General features: G+C 40.5%; 2 protein-coding genes across 4 annotated transcripts in view; both read right to left on the bottom strand.

Annotated features, from left to right (window-relative positions):
- The window catches only part of LOC137334914 (myelin regulatory factor-like protein), a 66,361-nt gene extending 47,575 nt beyond the window's left edge, over nt 1-18,786 (bottom strand). The window contains exons 1-3 of the mRNA XM_068000001.1: nt 18,726-18,786; nt 3,735-3,825; nt 2,727-2,788 (exon numbers count right to left, since the gene is read on the bottom strand). Coding sequence (XP_067856102.1) covers nt 2,727-2,788; nt 3,735-3,825; nt 18,726-18,786 — 214 coding nt within the window. The remainder of the gene's footprint in view (nt 1-2,726; nt 2,789-3,734; nt 3,826-18,725) is intronic.
- A 3,770-nt stretch (nt 18,787-22,556) lies between these two features.
- The window catches only part of rab3ip (RAB3A interacting protein (rabin3)), a 51,375-nt gene continuing 46,235 nt past the window's right edge, over nt 22,557-27,696 (bottom strand). For all 3 annotated transcript variants that reach the window (XM_068000044.1, XM_068000045.1, XM_068000046.1), the window contains 3 exons: nt 25,895-25,994; nt 25,684-25,753; nt 22,557-22,965 (listed from right to left, as the gene is read on the bottom strand). In XM_068000044.1, coding sequence (XP_067856145.1) covers nt 22,883-22,965; nt 25,684-25,753; nt 25,895-25,994 — 253 coding nt within the window. In that variant the 3' untranslated portion in view covers nt 22,557-22,882. The remainder of the gene's footprint in view (nt 22,966-25,683; nt 25,754-25,894; nt 25,995-27,696) is intronic.

Below are 27,696 nucleotides of genomic sequence, written 5' to 3'. Positions count from 1 at the left end.
AATCTGGGGGTATATATACACAAATCGTAGAAGGTGGTTAAAAATGCATACGGGATCCTGGGCTTTGTAAATAGAGGCATAGAGTACAAAGTAAGGAAGTCATGATGAACCTTTATAAAACACTGGTTCGGCCACAACTGGAGTATTGTGTCCAGTTCTGGGCACCGCACTTCAGGAAAGATGTGAAGGCCTTAGAGAGGGCCAGGGGCCTTAGAATGATTCCAGGGATGAGGGACTTTAGTTATGTTGATAGACTGGAGAAGCTGGGGTTGTTCTCCTTGCAACAGAGAAGGTTGCGAGGAGATTTGATAGAGATATTCAAAATCATGAAGGGTCTAGACAAAGTAGATAGAGTGAAACGTTCCCATTGGCAGAAGGGTCAAGAACCAGAGGACATAGATTTAAGGGGATTGGCAAAAGAACCAAAGGTGACAGGAGGAAAAACTTTTTTACACAGCGAGTGGTTAGGATCTGGAATACACTGCCTGGGGGGGTTGGTGGGGGGGGGCGGTGGGGGGAGGAGGCAGATTCAATCATGGCCTTCAAAAGGGAACTGGATAAGTACTTGAAAGTAAAAAATTTGCAGGGCTTTGGGGATAGGGCGGGGGAGTGGGACTAGCTGGATTGCTCTTGCATAGAGCTGGTGCGGACTCGATTGGCCGAATGGCTCCTTCCATGCTGTAACCTTTCTATGATCCCTCATTACTCACTCCCCAGCCAGAGGGATAGTCTTTCACTATTCACTCTGTCAAAACTCTTCAGAATTTTAAAAACCTCAATTAAATCTCCTCTTAGCCTTCTCTGCTCCAGTGCAAATGGAACCAGTAGACCTAGTAATTCATAGGCCTTGACTAATAATCCAGAGAACGAGAGTTCAAATCTCAGCATGGCAGTTTGAAAATTGGAATTCAAATCTGGAAATAAAAAGCTGGTATCGGTAAAAGTGACCATGAAGCTGTCGGATTGCTTTGTTGTGAAAACCTAACTGGTTCACTAATGTTCTTTAGGGAAGGAAACTAGGCATCCTCACTCAGTCTGGCCTGTATGTGACTCCAGTCCTACACCAACGTGGTTTACTCTTAACTAACCTCTGAAATGGTCCAGCAAGCCAGTCCGCTGTATCACCAATTGGGATGGGAAATAAATGCTGATCTTGCCAGCTACACTCGCATCCCGAGAATGAATATTTTAAAAAGTCTCTCTCCTTAACTATAGTTTCCCAACCCTGGGGAATTTACATTGTACCATCTCTATGGCTTTAATGTCCTTTCCCTAATGCATGCAGTGCTCTGTGGCCTAATCAATGTTTTACACAAATTCATCATTATTTCTTTACTCTTGTACTATATGCCTACATTTATGAAACCCAAAATGTTGTTGGCCTTTTATATGGCTTTATCTACCTGCACTTGTACTTATGGGGATTATGTACTCAATACCCCTAGATCTCCATTGATTCACAACCTTCAGTGTCTTTCCATTGAGTGTATGTTCCCATTCCTAACCTTTTCTTGCAAAATGTATTGACTCACACTGATCCACATTAGACTGTACCTTCCACTTGTTTGCCCACTCTGCCAAACCATGTCTTCCTCAAGCCTTTGAGTCCTCACAATTTTTACCTCATCAGCAAATTTAATTATTGCATTCACTGTGCCCAAACCAAATTATCTATAGGTACTGGGAGCAGAAATGGATCCAGCACTGACCCATGTCATTCACCACTTCCAACTTTTCTCCAATCGAACAATAGCCATTAACCTTCTTTGTTTCCTGTCCGTCAACCAGCTTTCCATCCTGCTACATTTTCTGTTATACCATATGCTCCCTTGTCTATCCAAGCCTACCATGATTAACCCATGTATTTCTAATTACCAATTAATCTGAAATTAAGCTGTAACTGAGCTAAGAGTTAGTGTGTCACCCAAAGGTACAAAAGAGTTTTGTTGATCAGTAGTGGGGAGAGGGAAGAGTTAATAGGAAGAAAAGCAGGTTTCTGAAAATAAATATCTTTAGGAACAGGGAACCAATACTAAGTACAGAAGACTGGACAAAGTATAAGGAGTTCAAATCAAAAAACACAGATAGAAACTACAAAGCTGATTACAACAACAACTTGCATTTATATAGAGACTTTAACGTTGAAAACATCCCAAGGCGCTTCACAGAAGCGTAATCAGAAATAATTGATACCAAGCCAAAGAAAGAAATATTAGAAGCACTGACTAAAAGCTTGGTCAATGAGGTGGGTTTTAAGGATTAGGGGTGTATTTCAAACCTAGATATTAGCAGAATTTAAGAGGAAGCATCTGTGGCAAGGTGAGAGGGAAAATCAAACCAGGATATCAAGGCCACAGATTGAAGCAGATATAGAGCAGAACAAAGAGACTGCACTGAGGGAAAAGGAAATATAAAAGAAAGACTGAGATCCGGTGCAGAAATTTTAGACCAGAAGAAACAGAAGAGATGGATTAGTCAGTGGAGGCAGATTATTTAAGTAATTACCACAAAGTAAACTTTGAATCATTATATAATCTGTAGTTATTATAACTTATGTATGTTGAGGCCAACAAAGCAAGCACTTTAACAAGAAGCATTAAGATGATATGTTTATCCTATCTTACATTTTTCAAATTTTCACCCATTCAAAAGCCTTGTTTTACACACATACATAAAACTCAACATTAGTCATTTGGAGCTGCATCTTGTATGGAAATGTCACATACCTGTCATCTGTGGAGGTGAGCAGCGCTCAGATCCGGAATCTGGTGGTGAATCTGGTAAAGTACTGCATTGAGAGAGAAACTTATAACTTAAATGCAATGTACACTAAATCAAACATAACATTGTTGCGCTTTAGCACTTTATGCTTCACATCAATGCAAATGTGACCATATAACTCAGAAGTTGGATCTGTGATCTGACTCCTGCGCGCATTATAGTGGGAGAAGTGACACCACTTCCAGAAGGTCTATTAGAGCAAGGAATTGAGACCCCACTAATGGTTCAGTGAGTAAATTCCTGATGTAATGCTAAGGCATAGAGACCAAGAATATCCCATGTTAATCCCGGATCTCAGCCCGTCAGCAATGGGAACACCAAAATTTGCCTCAGGCTAACGTGCAGCAAAAGATAAAAGAAGCAGGGATCCTGTTCCTGATCGCCATCCAGTATGGAATTGGGCGAGGACAAGGTGAAGCCTGGCTGTGTATTGCCCATCCCTACCCCTACCACAGTTAGATAGAGCTCCAACACTCACTTTACAGGTTCACACATAAACAGTGACCATGGACAAAATCCTGGAGCGGAACTAGCACTGTGAAACCATACCCTGCATGAGTTTAAGAAAGGAGGGGAGAAAAAAGGGGGGGAAAGTGTACGCTACTTTAAGATATATAAATTCCAGCTTATAATTACCTGGTTAATAAACCAGAGTAAAACAATTTAACATATTTCAATGATTATTTATAGTTATAGAACATTAGAAATAATTTAATTGATGGAGCATCTATATAAAAGTCATAATTATACATTTATGAGTCAAAATGTGTTCATAACCAATTTTATAAATACGTGTGATAGTTTGAGTCACTCATTAAACCTGAATGAGTTATAAATATAAGTGTAAAACCACAATTGCAATTCAAAGTCAAGTTAACATGCAAGTGAAACAAATCAGTCATGCCACCAAATATATTACTCCCACAAGTCATCCATGTCACAGGACTACTTACATGGCTCCTGGTTCTAGGTCATTGCTAATATATGCTTCCAGCATACTAGTGTCTACAAAAGGATTCTCTAGTGCTCCAGTGACATCCTGACCTAAGAGAGAAAAATAAGCTACTGCTACTTTGTACAACTAACGTTCATTTTATAATACACAAAGGCACTAAACATCATTCATTTGTTTAATGGCATTTTCATCGAACCATGTATATACCAAAATTATAGCATATATTACACATTTTCATGTAATCATTCACTTTACAATCTTGCTTATTTAAAAAAGCTGGATGAAGGAATTGGGTGTACTGTCCGCAACTTCGTGGACGACATAAAAATTTGTGCTGGTGTACGATTCCTTGAGAAAAAAGATTACAATCTTTACAACCTTCCTGTCAATCTTCCTGTCATGCAACTAAATCATCTTTGGAGAATCTGATGAGCATAACAGTAGTGGTTAATAAGCCGTCAGGAAAATTGCAATAGAAGATCACAATTCAAATGGAAAATCAAAACAATGAAAAGGATGGTGTGTTTGAGGCTATCGCCAAGATTCAAGGTTTGAACTAAAACTTTGCTCCCACAATTTATATTATTCAAAGGGAGTGGAGGAACAGAGAGACTTGGGGGTGTATATACACAAATCTTTGAAGGTGGCAGGACAAGTTGAGAAGGCTGCTAAAAAAAAGCATATGGGAACCTTGGCTTTATTAATAGAGGCATAGAGTACAAAAGCAAGGAAATTATGCTAAATCTTCAAAAAACACAGGTTAGGCCTCAGCTGGAGTATTGTGTTCAATTCTGGCCACCACACTTTAGGAAGGATGTCAAAACCTTAGACAGGGTGCAGAGGAGATTTACTAGAATGGTATCAGGGATGAGGGACTTCAGTTATGTGGAGAGCCTGGAGAAGTTGAGGTTGTTCTCCTTAGAGCGGAAAAGGTTGAGAGGAGATTTGATAGAGGTGTTCAAAATGACAACGGGTTTTGATAAAGAGTAAATAAGGAGAAACTGTTTCCAGTGGCAGAAGGGTCGGTAACCAGAGGACACAGATTTAATGTGAATGGCAAAAGAACCAGAGGCAACATGAGGAAACATTTTTTTACGCAGTGAGTTATGATGATCTGGAATGCACTGCCTGAAAGGGTGGTGGAAGCAGATTCAATAGTAACTTTCAAAAGGTAATTGGATAAATACTTGAAGGGAAAAAAAATACAGGGCTATGGGGAAAAAGCAGGGGAGTGGGACTAATTGGATAGCTCTTTCAAAGAGTTGGCACAGGCACGCTGGGCTAATTGGCCTCCTTCTGTGCTGCATCATACTGTGATACTATGATACTATGAACCCCAGGCATCCTTTCAAATTCTTTAAACTGCAGCTTTTGAATACAAAAAATACAAAATACATAATCAGAATGGATCCCCTTAAATATCGCAATATAGTAATTAACCTTATAAAGATCCATTAAATAAAAACTACTTACCTCTACAGCAAGTGGAGAGACACTTTGTACCAGATTAGATCACATAATTTTACAAAGGTATATGTATCCTGGTCACATTCATCCGTAATTAGCTTAATTGCATAAATAGAATTTTGTGACCTACGCACAAAGAGTGAGATTTCAAAACCCTGCGAATAACTCTCACAGTTGGCCACTCAAGGAATAAGGCCAGCCATTCATGATTCAATGGTGGATTAAAATCCAGTCACTAAATATGATATTCTCGGGAAAGGCTATAAGAGAGAAATGTGACCCTTCTCTTTAAGATTTCTCAGCAGCACCTAATGGGACACAGTTGACTAATTACTGCTGTAATGCGATTCAAGATCAGATCCCAAAATGTCTAGTTTGGGAAACTGCCAAAAAAAGTGTGTTAGCATGCTTCAACTTTGCCTATATCTTGAATGACAATTATCTTCAAAGTCATAGAGTCATAGAGTTATACGGCACGGATAGAGGCCCTTCGGCCCATCGTGTCCGCGCCGGCCATCAAGCCCTGTCTACTCTAATCCCATATTCCAGCATTTGGTCCGTAGCCTTGTATGCTATGGCATTTCAAGTGCTCATCCAAATGCTTCTTGAATGTTGTGAGGGTTCCTGCCTCCACAACCCTTTCAGGCAGTGAGTTCCAGACTCCAACCACCCTCTGGGTGAAAAAGTTCTTTCTCAAATCCCCTCTAAATCTCCTGCCTTTTACCTTGAATCTATGTCCCCTTGTTATAGAACCCTCAACGAAGGGAAAAAGCTCCTTAGTATCCATCCTATCTGTGCCCCTCATAATTTTGTACACCTCAATCATGTCCCCCCTCAGCCTCCTCTGCTCCAAGGAAAACAAACCCAATCTTCCCAGTCTCTCTTCATAGCTGAAGCGCTCCAGCCCTGGTAACATCCTGGTGAATCTCCTCTGCACCCTCTCCAAAGCAATCACATCCTTCCTGTAGTGTGGCGACCAGAACTGCACACAGTACTCCAGCTGTGGCCTAACCAGTGTTCTATACAGCTCCATCATAACCTCCTTGCTCTTATATTCTATGCCTCGGCTAATAAAGGCAAGTATCCCATATGCCTTCTTTACCACCTTATCTACCTGTTCCGCCGCCTTCAGGGATCTGTGAACTTGCACACCAAGATCCCTCTGACCCTCTGTCTTGCCTAGGGTCCTCCCATTCATTGTGTATTCCCTTGCCTTGTTAGTCCCTCCAAAGTGCATCACCTCGCACTTTTCCGGGTTAAATTCCATTTGCCACTGTTCCGCCCATCTGACCAACCCATCTATATCGTCCTGCAGACTGAGGCTATCCTCCTCGCTATTTACCACCCTACCAATTTTTGTATCATCAGCGAACTTACTGATCATACCTTTTACATTCATATCCAAGTCATTAATGTAGACCACAAACAGCAAGGGACCCAGCACCGATCCCTGTGGTACCCCACTGGCCACAGACTTCCAGTCACAAAAACGACCTTCGACCATCACCCTCTGCCTTCTGCCACTAAGCCAGTTTTGTATCCAAAGTGCCAAGGCACCCTGGATTCCATGGGCTCGTACCTTCTTGACCAGTCTCCTGTGGGGGACTTTATCGAAGGCCTTACTGAAATCCATGTATACCACATCCACTGCGTTACCCTCATCCACACGCCTAGTCACCCCCTCAAAAAATTCAATCAAATTAGTCAGACATGATCTTCCCTTGACAAAGCCATGTTGACTATCCCTGATTAATCCTTGCTTCTCCAAGTGGAGACTAATTTTGTCCTTCAGAATTTTTTCCAATAATTTTCCTACCACTGATGTGAGGCTCACTGGCCTGTAGTTCCCCGGTTTTTCCCTACTCCCCTTCTTGAATAATGGTACTACATTAGCGGTTCTCCAGTCCTCTGGCACATCCCCTGTGGCCAGAGAGGTTCTGAATATATGTGTTAGAGCCCCCGCAATCTCCTCCTTTGCCTCACACAGTAGCCTGGGATACATCTCATCCGGGCCTGGGGATTGATCCATTTTTAGGCCTGCTAAAACCGCCAATACCTCCTCCCGCTCGATGTTAATATGTTCGAGTATACCACAGTCCCCCTGTCGTATTTCTATGTCTACATCGTCCTTCTCCATAGTGAAAACAGATGCAAAAAATTCATTTAGAACCCCTCCTACATCTGCCGGCTCCACACACAGATTGCCATTTTTGTCCCTAATGGGCCCTATTTTTTCCCTAGTCATACCCTTACCCTTAATATACTTATAAAACATCTTAGGATTTTCCTTTATTTTGCTCGCCAGTGTTATTTCATGGCCCCTCCTTGATCTCCTAATTTCTTTTTTAAGTATCCCCCTGCACTTTTTGTACTCCTCTAGGGCTTCCTCCGTCTTTAGCCTTTTGTATCTGCCAAAAGCCCTCCTTTTTTTCCTAATCCATTCTCGTATATCCCCTGACATCCAAGGTTCCCTGGAGTTCTTGGAACCACCCTTTACCTTTACGGGAACATGTTGCCATTGTATGGTCTCAATCTCCCTTCTGAAAGACTCCCATTGCTCCGATGCGGATTTTCCTACAAGCAGCTGATCCCAGTCCATTTTGGCCAGATCCTGCCTTATCCTATTAAAATCGGCCTTCCCCCAATTTAGAACCTTTATTTCCGGCCCCTCCCTGTCCTTTTCCATGACCACCTTAAATCTCACCGAATTATGGTCACTGTCACCAAAGTGCTCACCTACTAGCACTTCTTCCACTTGGCCGGCCACATTCCCTAGAATTAGGTCCAGTACCGCCCCCTCTCTTGTAGGACTTTCTACATGCTGGCTCAAAAAGCTCTCCTGGATGCACGTTAAGAATTTTGTACCCTCTAAGCCTTTTACACTCTGAGTATCCCAGTTAATATTGGGGAAGTTGAAATCCCCCACTATTATTACCCTATTATTTGCACAATTTTCTGAGATTTGCCTACATATCTGTTCCTCTATCTCCCCCTGACTGTTTGGGGGCCTATAGTACACTCCCATCAAAGTGCTTGCCCCCTTTTTGTTTTTAAGTTCCACCCATATGGCCTCATTAGAGGAACCTGCTAATATATCATCCCTCCTTATGGCAGTAATTGATTCTTTAATTAATATTGCGACCCCCCCCCTCCTCTTATACCTCCCCCTCTGTCTCGCCTGAAGATTCTGTACCCCTGAATATTGAGCTGCCAGTCTTGCCCCTCCCTCAACCATGTCTCTGTGACAGCAACAATATCATACTCCCATGTGTTTATCAACACCTTCAGTTCATCCACCTTATTCGCAAGACTCCTTGCATTAAAATAGATGCCATCCAGCCTTGCCCTCACATATTTGCCCTGTCTTCCAAGCTGACTTGTTTTTTTCTCTATATTTGGCTGCACATCACCCCCTATTGTAGCTCCACTCTGTATCCCATCCCCCTGCCAAGTTAGTTTAAACCCCCCCCAACAGTGCTAGCAAACCTAGGAAGAAGTCCAATTGATTCTGGATTAATCCAATTCTAGATTCCACAGATGACAAAAGAATTGGCTTTCCAGATTCCACTACATGATTTTGCTGGTAAATGGGTTTTCAGTCTTTTTTCCATATTGATCTTAATTTCAACATCTTCTGGGACGTTGATGTACATCCAAGTAACAAGATGGGTAGTTTCCATACAAAGCCAGTACTTGCAATGGGCCTAAAAGCTTGTTTAATTTGCAAACATCTAAACTACAAAACTCCTGTCGGGAATCTTGAATTTCCTCTGAATTGTCTGTGCCACTTTTTTTGATCAGTTATTCTCTCTTCTATATTCATTAAGTTGCACACAATGATCTTGAGTGATAAAAATATTCCATCTTAGCTGACACTACAATGTTGCTTTTCTGGGAATTTTTCAAAAAATAATTGATGGATTTTTTCCCTTTCTGTTCAGATTTTCCTTTCTGCAAGATTTATCAATTTTCAAAGGTGGGTTAAATTATAAATGTAAAACTTTTGGAAAAAAATTAAATAGACGTGGGTTACCCCTGTGACTCAGGCAGTGTGTAACTGAGTTATAAAGATCAAGAAGGCCTCAGGTTCAATCCTCTGTCTGTGCTGAGTTCACTGATCTTAACTAAGACATCAGTAAGAGTGTTCCTGTCAGCTCTAATACTCTGATTGCATGATGACTGTATTGATTTGAAAATGTGTCTGTTATTCTCTACTTACTGAAACTGATGACAACCCTTGTGATGAAAGCAGAGCTTTCATCCATAAGGAAATCTATATTTTAGTCCAAGGCAGTTTTGAAATAACTAGACTCAAGATGGAAATCAACTACCTTTGCTCAACTTCGTAGCCTGAAGGTGAATTGTATGACGAGTTTCTTTTTGTGTCTTATTTGTAAATAAATGTAACTGTAGGTTTAGTCTGAATGTAATGGACTCACTGTGGTGTTTACTTCCTTTTTGACTCGGCAGGAGAAATATGCTGTACTATAACAATCAAGGGGTTTGGATAACATCACAAAGCTAAACCACTTGTATGGCCAGAGCTTCATTATTTGAGATCTATGGGCAGAGTTTGAATCTTCGATACAGAAACTTGTTACAGTTAATGAACATTTTCCTTTCAGTTTCACATTGTGTGACAGAAAGGAAGCGTTCCAGATTTTATATTAGGATTATATTTACATTCCTGTACAAAGTTTATGATAGCTGCTGAACTCACATCTGCTGGGAAGAGACAAAGTATGCAGATGTAGCGTGTAAATCAGTGGGTGTGTCTGGATTTACCTCGTGGGCCCAACATTCATAAAGATAATTCTACTGTTACAGATGGGATTTTTCAGGCAAATCCATTTTAAGATAACTACACAATGTGAGTTAACACCCAAATACTTAAAAGGTAAAGCAGAAAAACTAACTCTGCAATGTTGGAATGAGGAAAGCAAGTAAGAAACCAGGAGAAGATACATTTTTCTTCAAAGTCTTACACATTTGATTTGATGTGAAAATTCCCACCAAAGCATTAAAACAATTGTAAGCTAAAACAAATCATGATACAGTTGCTTGGGCAAGCACAATTTCTCCACCATGTTCAATCTATGGAGGATTAGGTGATATCACAAATTCGTGTATTTTCTTTTACCCTTTGGCCCTCTGAATCTAATCTACAAAGTCTCCTATATGTAATGGTCTCAATTTAATTGTGTTTGGACATTCCCACACTAGTTGTTGGTGGGTGTGGCTTTACAAAAGAAAACAGCCACAAACTGGCATTAAATTAGAAATGTCACTCAGAGACTCTCTAGAGAATAGGGAGAGGTATCATGCTTCGCTAAAGGAAATAAAAGCTGCTATCAAAAAAGCCAAATGGTCATGAGGAAAGCAGGTTGTGGCTAATTGTGGTAGCAATTGTAAAATCTTTTTTAGTTATGTTAGAAGAGGGTGATAAAGGACTGCATTGGGCTGCTAAAGGATTCCTCAGGGCAGATTCAAGTGGACTCCCAGGACACGGCAGAGGTTGTAAATGGCTCCTGTAGACTGTGCCCAGTTACCATTAATGGAGTGTGTGGTTGACACTAACGCTATTAGTGTTAAATTGGAAGCAGATTTGTTATTGGAGAGAATAAGGGCTCTTAAATCAGATTGATCTGCTGGTCCAGACGGCATTTACCAGAGGTTTCTGAAAGAAATGTGAGCTGTGCTAACTGAGTTCCTTGCTCATTTATTCAACGGTTCGCTCGAGCCTGGGAGGGAGGCTAATGTACTGACATTCAAAAAGAGCAACTTCAGAACCAGGAAATTATAGGCCCGTTAAGCTTGACGTTGCACCCCCTTACAGGGGGTGCAACAAAGGTTCACTAGATTAATTCCTGGGATGAGAGGGTTGTCCTATGAGGAGAGATTGAGTAGAATGGGCTTATATTCTCTGGAGTTCAGAAGAATGAGAGGTAATCTCATTGAAACGTATAAAGTTCTTAGAGGGCTTGACAGGGTAGATGCTGAGAGGCTGTTTCCACTGGCTGGAGAGTCTAGAACTAGGGGTAGTAGTCTCAAGATAAGGGGTCGGCCATTTAGGACCGAGATGATGAAAACTTTCTTCACTCAAAGGGTTGTGAATCTTTGGAATTTTCCAGCCCAGAGGGCTATGGATGCTCAGTCATTGAGTATATTCAAGACTGAGATCGATAGATTTTTGAACTCTAAGGGAATCAAGGGATATGGGGATCGGGCAAGAAAGTGGGGTTGAGGTAGAAGATCAGCCATGTGGCGGAGCAGGCTTGAGGGGCCGTATGGCCTACTCCTGCTCCTATTTCTTACATTCTTATGTTAATTGTTGGAAAGTTGCTAGAAGTGATTAGGCTGAATCTTGCTGGAAAAGTAACGGCGTATTAACGACACACACCGTTATTAATGTGCAAATCGGCCAGCAAGTTCAGGGATTAAGAGACACACTTGAGCTGCGAATCTCCCGAACTTGCTGGTCGATTTACGCCGCTTCGCAGTTTGCTTCACACAAATGGTATCTCGCCCTTAGCCTCTCCATTATTTTTAAGAACTTGCTGGATTTGCACTTTAATTGTCCATTAAACTCGCCGCAGAAAGTTAGGGCTGGAATGTAACAGCATAAGTACCCTTTTAATGACATGATAATTGTTAATGCAATGCCAATTAATATCTCTGGCCCATAAAGGGAACAATTTAGATCGTCCAATCTCATTCCTGCATGTAGTCAATTGTTCAAGATTTTAAAAATGTCAAATTTTTAAAAATTTTCTTAATTTTCCTTTCTGTCTCTTTCTCTTTCTGTACCTAATTTGACTCTAATTCACCCTCCTTCTCTGTCATTCCTCTTTTTATTTCTCAATCCTTAAATCTTATCAAGGAGATACACTGTTGGTCCGGCCATTCACTAAGGTCTCAGTAGCCCCGTCGCCCTTGCCACACTGTTATAAGCTTGAACTTCCAGCAAAACAGTTTCAAGCTGAAGAAAAAGTCTAACAAATAGCATACACTGCAAGATGACCCACTCTAGCAAGATCTGGCCCATTATTAGGGATGCTCCTTATGACTACCATGACAAAGGAGTTATTAGGGACACGCAACATGGCTTCTAGAAAAGGTCATGTCTTACCAACCTAGTTGAATTCTTTGAGGAGGTTACTAGGTTGATGGATGAAGGTAGCCTAGTAGACATTATATATTTAGACTTACAAAGAAACTTTGACAGGGTTCCTCACAACAGTTTGTGGGATTAGTGAACAGATCTTGGCTGGATAGGGAATTGGTTGCATTCCCGTAGACATAAGGCGTAGTGGCTCCAAATGGAGATTGGTTATGAGTGGAGTTCCACACAGATTGGTATTAAGGCTGTTACACTTCAAGATTACAATCTGATCTAGATGCAATGGGGGAATGGGCCTGTGTCTGGCAGATGACATTTAATGTTGATAACTTCAGTATAATGCATGTGGGTTGGGCTATTAACAGGTATGTATATACTATGCTGGGCTCTAAATTAAAGTCTATTGAGAGGGAAAAAGACCTAGATTTTATAGTGCCTAAGACTCTAAAAGTCCATGAGCAGTGCCAAAAGGCTTTGGCAAAAACAAATAGAATATTAGAATGTATAGCTCGGACTATCCACTATCAAACAAAGAACAGCATAGATTTGTGCAAGACCTTGATTAGGCCCTATCTAGAATACTGTGTCCAGTTCTGGTCCCTTCACAAGTGGGAGGTAATAGAGGCCCAAGACAAGGTTCAGAGGAAGGCCACCAGATTAATACCTAGTTTAATAACTCTTAGCTATCACAATAGGCTCAGGTAGCTGGGTATTTTTATTCCAGAAAAGGTAGAAGATAAATCCTGGTTCCATGGGGATTATAGAAGCAGCACCAGGCATACCTTACAATGAGGCACCAACCTAGTGAAGCTATAAGACAGGACTACCTCTATGCTAAACACTAAAAGGAGAAGGTTATAGATATAGTTAAGCGGTTCCACAACCAACAGATGAGAGCAAAGCTTTGAGGCCTACCACATCCAGTCAAGGATGGTGGTGGATAATCAGGCAACTAAAGGGAGGAGAGTCCATGAACATTCCCATCCAAACCATGGTGGAGCCCAGCATGCAAATTCAAGAGACAAGGTTGAAGTGTTCAAACAAGCATCTTCAGCCAAAAGTGTCTCCCGAGACCCCATCATAGAATGCAGTATCCAGCCAATTTGATTCACTCCACGTTGACATAGAGAATCAACTGTCTGCACTGGATACAGCAAAGGCTATGGGTCTGCTCTAGTCTTGAAGACCTACACAGCATAACTAGCTGGCCTCCTACCAAGCTATTCCGGTGTATCTATGACATTGACATCTACCCAACAATGTGAATAACCTGGGCAATTACCATCCTATCAGCTTCTGCCCAATCTTCAATGATGGAAGAAGTCATCAATAGTGGCACAAATCGAAAATCTGAAGCACTGATTAGACAGCTTTTCTTTTGCAGTACAGCAGATGTGACAAGACTGGTAATGATGAGGAAACAAAATTTAAAAACGGCAACCCCACGATAGCTTTAAATAGTACATTTCTTCCTTATTCTAGACAATTTAAATTTAGCTATTTTACACAGAGGGTGGTGAATGTGTGGAATGGACTACTCTGTAAAACAGTGGGGGAAGATAAGGTGGAAAAGTGTACAGGAGAATTGCATCAATCATAGTATCATCATAGTAGGTACAGCACAAGAGGAGGCCAATCAGCCCATCGTGCCTATGCCAGCTCTTTAAATTAGTCCCATTCCCCTGCTCTTTCCCCATAACCCTGTAATTTCTTTCCCTTCAAGTATTTATCTAATAGTTATTATTGAATCTGCTTCCACCAACCTGTCAGGCAGTACATTCCAGATCATAACAACTCACTGCGTAAAAAAGTTTTTCCTCATGTCGCCTCTGGCTCTTTTGCCTTAATCACCTTAAATCTGTGTCCTCTGGTTACCAACCCTTCTGCTACTGGAAACAGTTTCTCATTATTTACTCTATCAAAACCGTTCATGATTTTGAACACTTCTATCAAATCTCCTCTTAAACTTCTCTGCTCCAACGAGAACAACCCCAGTTTCGCCAGTCTCTCCACATAACTGAAGTCCCTCATCCCTGGTACCATTCTAGTAAATCTCTTCTGCACTCTCTCTAAGGCCTTGACATCCTTCCTAAAGTGTGGTACCCAGAATTGAACACAATACTCCAGCTGAGGCCTAACCAGTGTTTTATAAAGATTTAGCATAATTTCCTTGCTTTTGTACTCTATGCCTCTATTCATAAAGCCAAGGATACCGTACGCCTTTTTAGCAGCTTTCTCAACTTGTCCTACCACCTTCAAAGATTTGTGTAAGTACACTCCCAGGTCTCTCTGTTCCGGCACCCCCTTTAAAATTGTACCATTTAGTTTATATTGCCTTTCCTCATTCCAGCTACCAAAATGCACCACTTCACACTGCTCTGAATTAAATTGCATCTGCCATGTGTCTGTCCATTTCACCAGTCTGTCTGTGTCCTCCTGAAGTCTATTACTATCCTCTACATTGTTCACTACTTTTCCAAGTTTCATGTCATCTGCAAACTTTGAAGTTCTACCCAAGTCCAGGTCATTAACATAACATCTATCCAATAGTGTTCATAACATGATCGAGTTCAATGTAGTGTTTGAAAGGGAAAAAAGTGAATCAGCTGCTAAGATTCTAGATTTGGGTAAGGCCGACTTCAATGGGATGAGACAGAGACTGTCCACAGTAAACTGGGCAAATCTGTTAATGGGTAAAATGACTGATGATCAGTGGGAAATGTTTAAAGAAACATTTAACATGATACAGAGTCGGTTTATACCCCTGAGGGGCAAGAACTCTAATTGCCAAAAAAAACAGCCATGGACAACTAAAGAGGTAAGGGACAATATAAGACATAAGGAAAGGGCATACAAAAAGGCAAAAAATGGCACAGATCCTGGCGAATGGGAAAGATACAAAGATCAACAAAGGGTCACAAAACAGATAGTAAGAGCTACAAAAAGGGAGTATGAAAAGAAACTTGCAAGGGATATCAAAACCAATACGAAGAACTTTTATAGTTACATTAGGAAAAAGGTGGTCAGGAGCAGTGTTGGCCCCTTAAAAACTGAAAGTGGGGTTATTGTCATTGACAATGGGGAAATGGCAGACATGTTGAACGATTACTTTGCGTCAGTATTTACAGTAGAAAAAGAGGATAGCATGCTGGAAATCCTAAGAAAACTAATATTGAATCGGGGACAGGGACTCGAAAAAATTAATATAAGTAAAGCAACAGTAATGAAGAAAATAATAGCACTAAAGAGTGACAAATCCCCAGGACCAGATGGTTTCTATCCCAGGGTTTTACAGGAAGTAGGTGAGCACATTGCAGATGCCCTAACTATAATCTTTCAAAGTTCTGTAGATTCAGGAACAGTCCCTCTGGATTGGAAAATTGCACATGTCACTCTGCTTTTTAAGAAAGGAGAGAGAGGGAAACCAGGGAATTATAGACCAGTTAGCCTAACATCTGTTGTGGGGAAAATGCTGGAGTCTATAATTAAGGATAGGGTGACTGAACACCTCGAGAATTTTCAGTTAATCAGAGACAGCCAGCATGGATTTGTGAAAGGTAGGTCGTGCCTGACAAACCTGATTGAATTTTTTGAAGAGGTGACTAAAGTAGTGGTCAGGTGAATATCAATGGATGTTATTTATATGGACTTCCAGAAGATATTTGATAAGGTCACACATAAGAGACTGTTAGCTAAGATAGAAGCCCATGGAATCGAGGGAAAAGTACGGACTTGGTTAGGAAGTTGGCTGAGCGAAAGGCGACAGAGAGTAGGGATAATGGGTAGGTACTCACATTGGCAGGATGTGACTAGTGGAGTCACGCAGGGATCTGTCTTGGGGCCTCAATTATTCACAATATATATTAACGACTTAGATGAAGGCACAGAAAGTCTCATATCTAAGTTTGCCGATGACACAAAGATTGGTGGCATTGTAAGCAGTGTAGATGAAAACATAAAATTACAAAGCGATATCGATAGATTAGGTGCATGGGCAAAACGGTGGCAAATGGAATTCAATGTAGACAAATGTGAGGTCATCCACTTTGAATCAAAAAAGGATAGAACAGGGTACTTTCTAAATGGGAAAAAGTTAAAAACAGTGGATGTCCAAAGGGACCTAGGGGTTCAGGTACATAGATCATTGAAGTGTCATGAACAGGTGCAGAAAATAATCAATAAGGCTAATGGAATGCTGGCCTTTATATCTAGAGGACTAGAGTACAAGGGGGCAGAAGTTATGCTGCAGCTATACAAAACCCTGGTTAGACCGCACCTGGAGTACTGTGAGCAGTTCTGGGCACCGCACCTTCGGAAGCACATATTGGCTTTGGAGGGAGTGCAGCATAGATTTACTAGAATGATACCCGGACTTCAAGGGTTAAGTTACGAGGAAAGATTACACAAATTGGGGTTGTATTCTCTGGAGTTTAGAAGGTTAGGGGGTGATCTGATCGAAGTTTATAAGATATTAAGGGGAACGGATAGGGTGGATAGAGAGAAACTATTTCTGCTGGTTGGAGATTCCAGGAGTAGGGGGCACAGTCTAAAAATTAGAGCCAGACCTTTCAGGAGCGAGATTAGAAAACATTTCTACACACAAAGGGTGGTAGAAGTTTGGAACTCTCTTCCGCAAACGGCAATTCATACTAGCTCAATTGCTAAATTTAAATCTGAGATAGATAGCTTTTTGGCAAAGGTATTAAGGGATATGGGCCAACGGCGGGTATATCAAGTTAGATCACAGATCAGCCATGATCTTATCAAATGGCGGAGCAGGCACGAGGGGCTGAATGGCCTACTCCTGTTCCTATGTTCCTATTAATATGTATCAAAAAGATCAGTGGTCCTAATACTGACCCCTGGGGAACATCACTGTACACGCCCCTCCAGTCTGAAAAGCAATCGTTCACCATTACTCTCTGCTTTCTGTCCCTTAACCAATTTTGTATCCACGTTGCCAATGTCCCTTTAATCCCATGGGCATTTTGCTAACAAGTCTATTATGTGCTACTTTATCAAATGCCTTTTGAAAGTCCATCTACACAACATCAACCACACTACCCTCATCAACTCTCTCCGTTACTTCATCAAAGAACTCAATCAAATTAGTCAAAGATGATTTTCCTTTAACAAATCCGTGCTGATTTTCATTTATTAGCGCATACTTTTCCAAGTGCCAATTAATTTTGTCCCGGATTATTGTCTCTAAGTTTCCCCACCACCGACGTTAGGCTGACTGGCCTGTAATTGCCGGGTTTATCCCTCTCCCCTTTTTTGAACAGCGGTGTAACATTTGCAATCCTCCAGTCCTCCGACACTGTTCCCATATCTAAGGAGGAATGAGCGATTGAGAGGCATTCATTTTTGGGATTGGACAGATAGACTGTATAATCTTTTCTATATTTTCCTATGTTCCTATAAAGTGTCAGGAGCTCCAAGGGATTCGAAGCACTTTTTAAACCCTCTTTAATACCAAGCTGCAGTTATACTTCCTCTATGTCAAGGCCAGCCAATATGACACAGCCTCCCCCAGGGAAACTTACAACTGTCATTGCAGTGTCGGGTTAGGACCTGATTCTGGACTTATACTGTCATTTTTGTTGTGATGCTGACATAAAAATGGATATTAAAAGAAAACCCTCACCATACCCCTTTTAGTTTTGACATTAAAACTGTGTGCTTTTGATTTCCTATCAGAAATGTTTTATTGGAGGTTTCATTCTATTACACAAAGTGAAAATTACCACTGAGACCAATTTGTTAATTGTGTTCAGTGTTTACTTGGCTCGATGTCATGCAGTTTGGGCCTCCTTCTGGATTTGTGTTTCTGAACACAATAAAAATTTGAAAACGTTCCTCTTATGAAGACCGATATTCTTGATTCAATATAATATATTTCTATTAGTCTGTTGCTTGTAGTGAAGGAAAACAAAACCGTATCAATAACTGAAATAAACAGATGATTTTTTTCAGACAGGCCTGCCATCTGTTCCTATCCTCCATGATTATTCACAAAAGAACAAAAAAATTGCCAAGAAATTTTAGGTGGTGGGGGATTAGTTTCATTGTTTAGAATGAAACTAACCCCCCACCATCCAAGGAACTCCAGCTGTAAAACTTGTTGAGACTAACACAGGGTGGATTGTGTTTCGAAGACATAACATATTGGGGTCGGGATGGGGGAAAGGAAGTGGAAATCAGCAAGCCAGATGACCAGGAGACACCCCTCAGTGTATTATAACATGCTCCAGCTTATTCAAATTCTACTCTCTGACCATTCCAAATGGTTATCCAAAAGTGGGACCAGTTTGCACTGAATACACAAAGAGTCAAGTTTTAAAAGACAAAAACTGAAAACTTTTCTAAAATCGATAGTTCAAGTGTTTTTAAAAAAATCACAGAAGACTTTCTTACCTTCAAAAAACTGCTGCAGTGCTTCATTTTCCCCTAAAACATCCATGTGATAAGTCTTAAGAGCACACGAGCCTAGCTTTCAATCTTTCTGCACAATTTACCTTTGCCCAGTTGTATTATCACTAGTAACATTTGACAGAAAATCACCAGCAGATCTTCATAGTTTATGTACGCTGCTCCTTGGTGGTAAACTATCTTAAACAAGACCTATGTAGAAAAAATCTGAACAAGCGCACATAATACGAGAAATCTTTCCTCATTCTTAATACTTGAAAGACCTTTGACCAGTCCCTTCAAGCCTTTCCCTCATCTATCATTACTGTACTCTGCGCAGGCAGATTGCAGCAATTCGATTTTATTGCACAGGGCAGTGGAACTATTACGTAAGTAACATAAACGGTGCACTTTGATAAACTACACTACTCGTTTCATAGCTACCAAGGTCATATCATTGCCAAAAGTGAGATATGAAAGAGGGAGGGAGGGCAAGAAACAATGAGAGGTAACAAGGCTATTGACTTATTTTAAGAAAAGAATCAACACGCCTTGATGAAAATAGGTGAGAATAGAAGTCTGTTAGTTTCTTACACAATTTATGGGTAACAAAGACTGAGGCCTACTATTCTTACCCCCACTTCTCCAGTACAACATTTCAGTTGCCGATACCCCAAAATCTGCTGAACCAGATTTGATTTTCTTGGAGGATGCCAAAATTAGATCCTGATAGAGGTATCCTAATGCAATTTCTTATCTTTCTGTCCTCCCAGTAACAGCAAGGGTCAATTTTGTGAGACTTCCGTCCTTGTTTCATGTGTTTTGTATCTAATATTAAAACAAAATTTCCACAAATGTTTGTATATGATTTGTGCTTATGCACTGCTAACACAGTCATATTTTCTTGCACCAGGTCTGCAGGTCAAGTGCAGTGAGCTTACATGCTGCCTAGGCCACATAGGCACGTTGCAATTTGGTGAGAATGTGCACCTGCAGTTTCCTTGATTTTGAAAATAAACAAGAGACAAAGGCTGGGTTTTCCACTTTTCCATTCGCCAGCCCTTGATTTTCCTTCCATTAAAATAAATAGATGGAAAATTGCGGGATGGCAATTGCAGAAGTAGAAAATCCAGGTCAAACTGTTTTTTAAAATATATAATACAATGTTCATTTGGAAGTAACCACCACCATTGAATCCAAGCCAGCAACACTCTACAGTTGACCCACTAACTCTTACCCAAAACTTGCAATATTTTTAGTTAGGAGGGACAGTAAGTAGTGCAGATGGGAGCAGGAAGTTACAACTTGGATATACAACTCTCTATTCCTTCCTCCAAATCATTAATAAATATTTATTTCCATGGGCAATTTCAAGCTTTCATTTATATAAATTTATAGAAATGGACAAAAGTATTTATTACTAAAAACAGTTAAAGTCTTAACATAATAAAATTCCTTTGCAGACTTGTACATTACCATAGCTTTATTGCTATAAATTGTTCCTAAGAGTTTACGTTTTTTTCTTACTTTTCCTCTCTTTTTTCCTTTCTCTTAATCCAATCTTTCTTTCCCTCTGTTTATTTCTCTTTCTGTATCTAATTTGACTCTAAATTCCATCTTCGGTTTCTTAAATTTAATTGGTTAAGGACATAGACTGTTGGTCCTGTCGTTCACCAAGGCCCCAGGTTAACTTAATTGTAATTCCTTGATTAATAATAAACGATTCAGTATTGGTCATATTTTGAATTGTCAGAAAGCTATCTAATACATTAGACAATGGCCTCAATTTTAACTGCCACCACCTGGTGGAAACTGGGCGAGGGGGCAGTTAAAACAAGGTGAGTCACTTACTCCCTCTGATCCCGATCTGTAATTTTAATTGATGCATCAGCGGGGAAGCAGTGACAGCTCGCATGTGAAGCAAATGTGTCGGGAGCTGGATTGTGGGCCAGAAGATGCCCAGAAAGCAAGTTTAAAAGTTTTATTTTAGGTTTCCTTGGGGGCCAGGAAGTGCAGGAGTGCTCCTCCTGGTCTCACAAAGAAGCCTTGGGTCTCCCTTGTGGAGGATAACCCCCTCCCGATCTTTGGCAGATCCTTCCCGCACCCGCTCCTCCCGATCCTGTCCAGATAGCCTTCCACACCCCACCGACTACCGGGGACCATATGGCCTCCTACTGCCAGATGTCCACTCCCCGCTGCCGGACAGGTAATCATTCTGGCTGGGCGTCGGGTGGGACACTGCAGAGATTTATTTAAATGAGGCCCTACTGTTAAGATCGGCAGTGCCTCCACATTCCTGGCCTTGCCGAGTTAGTCGCCTGCCTCCAGGCCCTCACCCCCCAATGAAAATTGAGGCCATTAAATACTTTGATAATTCAGTAAGAATTATTTTTTCTCCCAATGCTGTCGGGAGTTATGGCCTTTCACACTGATGAAGACTTAACTCATCATTATTGTTGTGTGGTGCTGATTCTATAATAAAATGTAGCTCTGAGCATACCATAAATGTATCATCCCCTTTCATGCCAATTTTAACATTTTATTTTCATCTTTTCAGACCAAGCAGTTTAAGCAGACCAAGCAGTGAGGAAGAGGGCATAAAGACCACTTTTAGGTAACCGTCAATCCCCTCTTTAACCAACTGCTAGTAGTTTCATAAGAGTGGCTTAGTTGGCTTGTCCTGAAATTTTCCTTCCCTGGAGGAAGTGGTTGTACTCTACTTAACTCCTCAATGGTGGAAAAAACTCCTAGAAAATCAGCAGCCATGATGTGGATGTGTCCAGCGATCTGCCATACAATTGACCTTTAAAAAATTGCAGAAAAGCACTGGATCTCAGTCCTAAAAACTTTCAAGATGTTACTGCAGAATCCCTGATTTTACATTGAAAAAAAGTATGGTGAAAGGGAAGTGACATTGTGCTAAACAAAAAGGTGAGATAGGTATCATCCAAATTATCCATGATGTGCAAGAAACAACAAATTAAAGATTTCTATAGGCAAAAATATTTCTGACATATAGTATTTTCTTCCCCTTTTTACAGATAAAGGTTTTAAAACTGGTAAAAAGAAACTTGGTCAAAATCATTGCCCTGCACCCTCACAGATTTCGATATTCCAGTTCAGGAAGTTGGCAGAGAAACAATCAACTGCTGTCAACACAGGCTCAGCAAGCACATTTTATCATTGACAATGACATCTGTATTTTTTTTTCCGCTGGATGCCAAGTCAAAAGTTGTTTATTTCCTAAACTCGTACCAGTTAAGAAACATCAATGTAACTGATAATGAGATAAAAGGAATTGAACAGAATTCCTTTTGGAATTCTATCACGGTAGGGAGAGCTATAAAGTGCATAAAAAAGGAGACGGTCAAATGACAGGATAACGTACTATCAATAGGACAAGTATTACAAAAACTCCTCCCCATAATCAATTTCTCCTGGTAATTCACTAACATCAGTAATCTCATTATGTAACCTTTATATGCAGATAATCCTCAAAACTGCAAGCTAACATTTAACAGAACATATTTATTGTCATTTAGTGCATTTTAGATTGTTACAGTAATGTATAACCAATGCATTTCATATTAGTCCCTTTTATTTGTCTTAAATTTGCCATAGATTTGAATTATAAAGTGTTGTTCTTAGAAAATACACTGTATTTAAAGTGCACAATGTGAAATCAACATTATTAGCTGAAGTTGAATTCAAATAATGGAAAGTTTGATTTACTAATCTGAGAATGAAAAACACATGTACTGTCAAACTATTTTAAATATTGTTGCTTATGAAAACAGGAAGCCAGCACACACAAAGCATTCATTTTTCTTGCAAACGTGTTGCTTAACACATAACCGAGGTCAAAATTTATTTCAGCTGCTTTCATTACACCCATAACTTCTTTTCTATGCAGTGCCACTGATACAGTTGCAGATACTCAACACAGTTCTTCAAACGCCAAAATGAAATGCTTGCAACAGAAAAAATATTTTTCAGTCCCTTGTCATTTGTCAAAGATTAGCTACCCTTATGGTCAGAGATGATAGACCTACTATAAGAGAAATAAATATTAGAACAATGAAGTCTTAGAAACCACATTATTGTTGATCACTCAATAAAGCTCATGCATTTTTTCTAACTGTTGCATCTCAGAGTTCCTCCTTGTAAAATCCCAGTTTGGCGAGTGACATTTCCTTCCTCAGATGCATGACTTCCCAAAACATTTGTTCAACTGTAAAAACAGAATGTAGAAATCAGAAAATGACAAAGATTGCAATGTACATCATTCTTGATTTAATAAGAGTCACTTGTGCTCCAAACATGTTTGTAATTGTATATAGTGGTGACTTGAGGTAGTCAGAATTTTCATAAGTGATGCATAAATGCAATACAGTAATCATTTAAACTTTTTCACATATTTAATACATGCAATGCAGGTCATAACTTCAGATATAACTGAGGTGTTGAGCACCAAGTTTTTAAAACAATGCCTTGCAGTAAGGTTATATAAATTGGGACAACATTTTCTTGACTTTTAAAATCACACACTGACCATATTTGTCATTATAAAATTATATGTAGTTGCATGAACATTGTTATTCATCTATCTAATAAGCATTTGTTGAAATATTTAATCCTTTCATTGTTATTTTTGATAGGGCTACATCCAAAAGAACTAAATATAACAGCGGAATGATTTTAATATATTAACCATTACCCAAACAAACAGAAATACCAAATATATCCAGGGTGTATTTTCGTGGCTAGTGACATGGTGGTAAATATCCCTATCTTCCAATGCTAATATCCCTCATATTAATGAGCACAAAATTCAAACGTCCTCAAATAGCAATTGATCAGGACAAATAAGGTTGTTGTCCAAGAATAAGTTCATGCAATACAGTTATGTAGCTGGGTTTTCCACAGTTCCTTCTCTGTAAACTGCCCTCACTCTCCATTTCTGTTTTTCTAAAATTCTATCCTGTACATTTTCCTCCTATTAATTATGAATCATGTGCGCAAGCAACTGCTAGATGCAGTCCCCCATGCCTGAAGCTATATCCCACAATAGACACTAGAGTGTTTAAGGCCCTTTTTTAATTGCAATGTGTTGATAGCACACTCCCTCAATTAGTTGCTGCTGAGAGCAGAAATATGTATTTTTTAAAAATCAAATCTTGTCCTTGGCAAAGTACTATTAGTATATATATGCTTACAAGCCAATTACCTGTGGTTCAGTTAGTCAATATTTTGGAGTCAATTCCACTGTTTTAATTAAGAAGTACCAGCTCTCACTTCATGCTGCCTCTGCTCCTCGCATGGGTTTCAGCTGCACACAATGCATTTGGACAGATACATGGGTAAGATGGGTATAGAGGGATATGGGCCAAGTGCAGGCAATTGGGACTAGCTTAGTGGTATAAACTGGGCGACATGGACATGTTGGGCCGAAGGGCCTGTTTCCATGTTGTAACTTCTATGATTCTATGATTCTATAATGGGTGGAAATTCTTGTAAAAGTTTTGCAACATCTGGAATTCTCACCCATTGTGTGCAGCAGAGCTCCTTCGCAAGCAGATGCAGGTAGAAGCTGGGAGTGGCAGTGAGGGTGCCAGCTTGAATTAATGGGAGAGCAGAGTGCCAGTGTGAATTGGTGGGAAGCTAGAAGAGGTAAAAGAGTAGCAGCATGGACTGAGGGGAGGGGAGAGCAGAGTGGCAGCTAGAATTGAGGCGGCTGAGGAAGAAGGAACCCCACTTCCTTCAGCATCGGCCCCTTGAATAAATTTTCCCCCAAGTCACCTTACAACTGCACTTTCAAATGCCCTACTGTCTAGCCTTTGGCCATCCACTCGCCGCAATACTTCTGCAGCTGTTGCTCTGCTCAATCACTCCCTCACTTCCATCTTTATGCCCTTGTCCCCAGTAAAACGCTTACTCTCTCGCACCCTGGTAGTTCCCCATGGTATGGCCCCCATCTTCGCTCCCTAATGTCCAAAGGGCAGAGATTTGAATGTAGCTGGCGCACAAGTGGTTTAGCAATCCACCACCAGATATGGCTGTTGCACAACAAATACTATTGGGCCTTGCTCTCCTCTGACAAAACTACTCACTACTCCACCCTCAACTTCAACAGCAAGTGAGAGGAGCTCATGGACTTCTTTATCACTAAGATTGACACCATCCATTCAGCAGCCTCTGCCGCAACCCCCTTCCCCTTGCACACCAAGCTAAACCACCCCAAGACTTCACTCTGCCCTAGCCCTGAACCAGCAACTTTCTCTAATTTTTCTGCTCTCCCTTCATGGCCTCCCCAAGTACATCTTGTCCATGAGACCCACCTCCTGCTCCTATTCTTATTCGCACTAAACTGCTGATCACCCAAATTCCCTTCCTGGCCCTCATGCTAGCTGACATTGTAACTGGTTCCTTCTCCTCGGATACTGTCCCCTCCCTTTCAAAATGGCCATCATCACCCCTCCTCAAAAAACCCCACCCGTGAACCTTCTATCCTTGCAAACTACCGCCCCATCTCCCACTTCCCTTTCCTATCCAAAGTCCTTAAACGTGTTGTGACCTCCCAAATCTATGCCCATCATTCCTGCAACACCATGTTCAAATCTCTCCAATCAGGTTTGTGCCCTGCCACAGCACTGAAATGGCCCTAATCGAAGTCACAAATTACATCCTCTGTGGCTGTAACCATGGTGCACTATCCCTCCTCATCTTTCTCAACCTCTCTGCAGCCTTTGACACAGTTAACCATACCATTGTTTGCCAATGCTACTCTGTTGTCAAGCACAAGCAAGACTGCCCAGCAGTGTGCATGCTCATAATCTGCCTTTGATTACAAAATTACATCACAGCGGACGCTCAAATGGCAATAATACTTCCTTAATAACCATCAAAATAATGTTTAAATACAATTGCTGATTTCAAAATAATCACTTACCATCTTGCTGTTTAACCAGACCCTGCTGAATATACCGAATATAAGTGAAGAAGTTGCATACAGACATAATCTAGACCAAGACAGAAAAATAACATAAAATCTTAGTTGGTAGCAGAATTATAATAATTTATTATCTGATTTTCAGTATTTTCTGAAGAATTAAAGTACAATGATGCTTTAAAAAATACACAGAAGGTGCATCATTCCTTACCCTGTATCTACAAAATGGTGACACATAGTAGTAGCTACTGGAATCGCCCAACTTAATTCGGTGTTTACAAGTTTTAGTTTGACCACTCAGGGCACACTTTCTGTAAAAACAGATATTGTACAATAAGAAAATTGATGAGTGAACTTTTATTAAATTATGCAATCATGATCAAATACAAAATAATTCATGATCAAAGATTTGCTCCAGTGAATTTATGGCATAGAACACAATATGCCAAACAAGATTGAGAGAATGGATAAACTTATATTTAATATATTTAAATATCATACTAGAACTGGGAACTTAGGAGGATCTCTCACCTTTCAGATTTTTCTCCTAACCCACCAGTGAGGGAAGCCCCTAGGCTTGCTTTGGAAGAGCGAATGGATTGTTTGCCCTAATGAAAGAGTGATTCAAGACATTTATCGACCAAAATGTTTAAGCATTAAGACCTTGGGGATTACATATTTGGTAGTATTTTCTTCTCTATTCTGACACCAATTGGCAAATCCTTAATTTAAAAAAATTCATTGTTGGGATGTGGGCATCACTGGCAAGGCCAGCATTTATTTCCCACCCCTAGTTGCACTTGAGAAGGTGGTGGTGGGCCTTCTTCTTGAACCGCTGCAATCCATGTGGTGAAGGTACTCCCACAATGCTGTTAGGTGGGGAGTTCCAGGATTTTGACCCAACAACAACGAAGAAATGGCGATATATGTCCAAGTCAGGATGGTGCGTGACTTCAAGAGGGAGAGAAGATTAAAATATCATCAATTGTGTGGCTGAAATGGGGTTAAAGCTTTCTTGGTTTCCTCAGCCCTTGCCTTTTCAATGATCCTGTGAAAAAAGGGGATTTTCCACCCTAGGTAAAAATCCAGATATGTCCCTGCAAATGAGAGACGGCTTTCATCTGGGTAAAACCATGGTATAGTATTTTTTTTAAAATTCATTCTCAGGACGTAAGCATCGCTGGCAAGTCCGGCATTTATTGCCCATCTCCAGTTGCTTGAGAAGGTGGTGATGGGCTGCCTTCTTGAACTGCTGAGCAGTTTGATACAACTAAGTGGCTTACTAGGCCATTTCACAGGGCAGTTAAGAGTCAAGCAAACTGGTGTGGGACTGGAGTCACATATAGGCCAGGCCAGGTAAGGACGGCAGGTTTCCTTCCATAAAGGACATTAACAAACCAGTTGGGTTTTTACGACAATCCGACGGCTTCATGGTCACTTTTACTGATACCAGCTTTTTATTTCCAGATTCCTTTTAAACTGAATTCAAATTCTCTAACTGCCATGATGGCAGCTCACGTTCCCTGGATTAGCAGTTCGGGCCTCTGGATTGCTAGTCCAGTAACATAACCACTACACTTCCCTACCCATTCTGGTGATGCTTTTCTAATCTCTTGACAAAATGGTTCTCCATTGTTTGTTCTTCCTTGTGGCAAGATGAGTTTCTCCAAGCAATTTAGTTTCTGAAATATGGCAGTATTTTTTATTGCATGTATCCCATGTAATTTCTTCCATGGACAAAGCTATAGCAGTTAGATTATTGGGATTGTGGAGTAAATGATCTTCACACTTAACAGCATAAGGGAAGGTATCTTAAGGAAACTTGTGCTCTGCTTACCCAGTGACTCCACTTCAAAAGCAATTAACTGAATGTGAAGCACTTTGAGATGCCCCAAGGACATGTTAAAAATTCTTTCTTTCTAAAAGCATTTCCATAAACTGCCTATTTCAATTCGTAAAACTTAAAAAGAATTATTAAAAGGAATATAGAGCATCTGACAATTTTACAGGAGG

The sequence above is a fragment of the Heptranchias perlo genome, chromosome 18 (assembly GCF_035084215.1).
Source record: "Heptranchias perlo isolate sHepPer1 chromosome 18, sHepPer1.hap1, whole genome shotgun sequence".
Taxonomy (NCBI): Eukaryota; Metazoa; Chordata; class Chondrichthyes; order Hexanchiformes; family Hexanchidae; genus Heptranchias; species Heptranchias perlo.
This window is presented reverse-complemented; position numbering and strand designations above follow the sequence as displayed.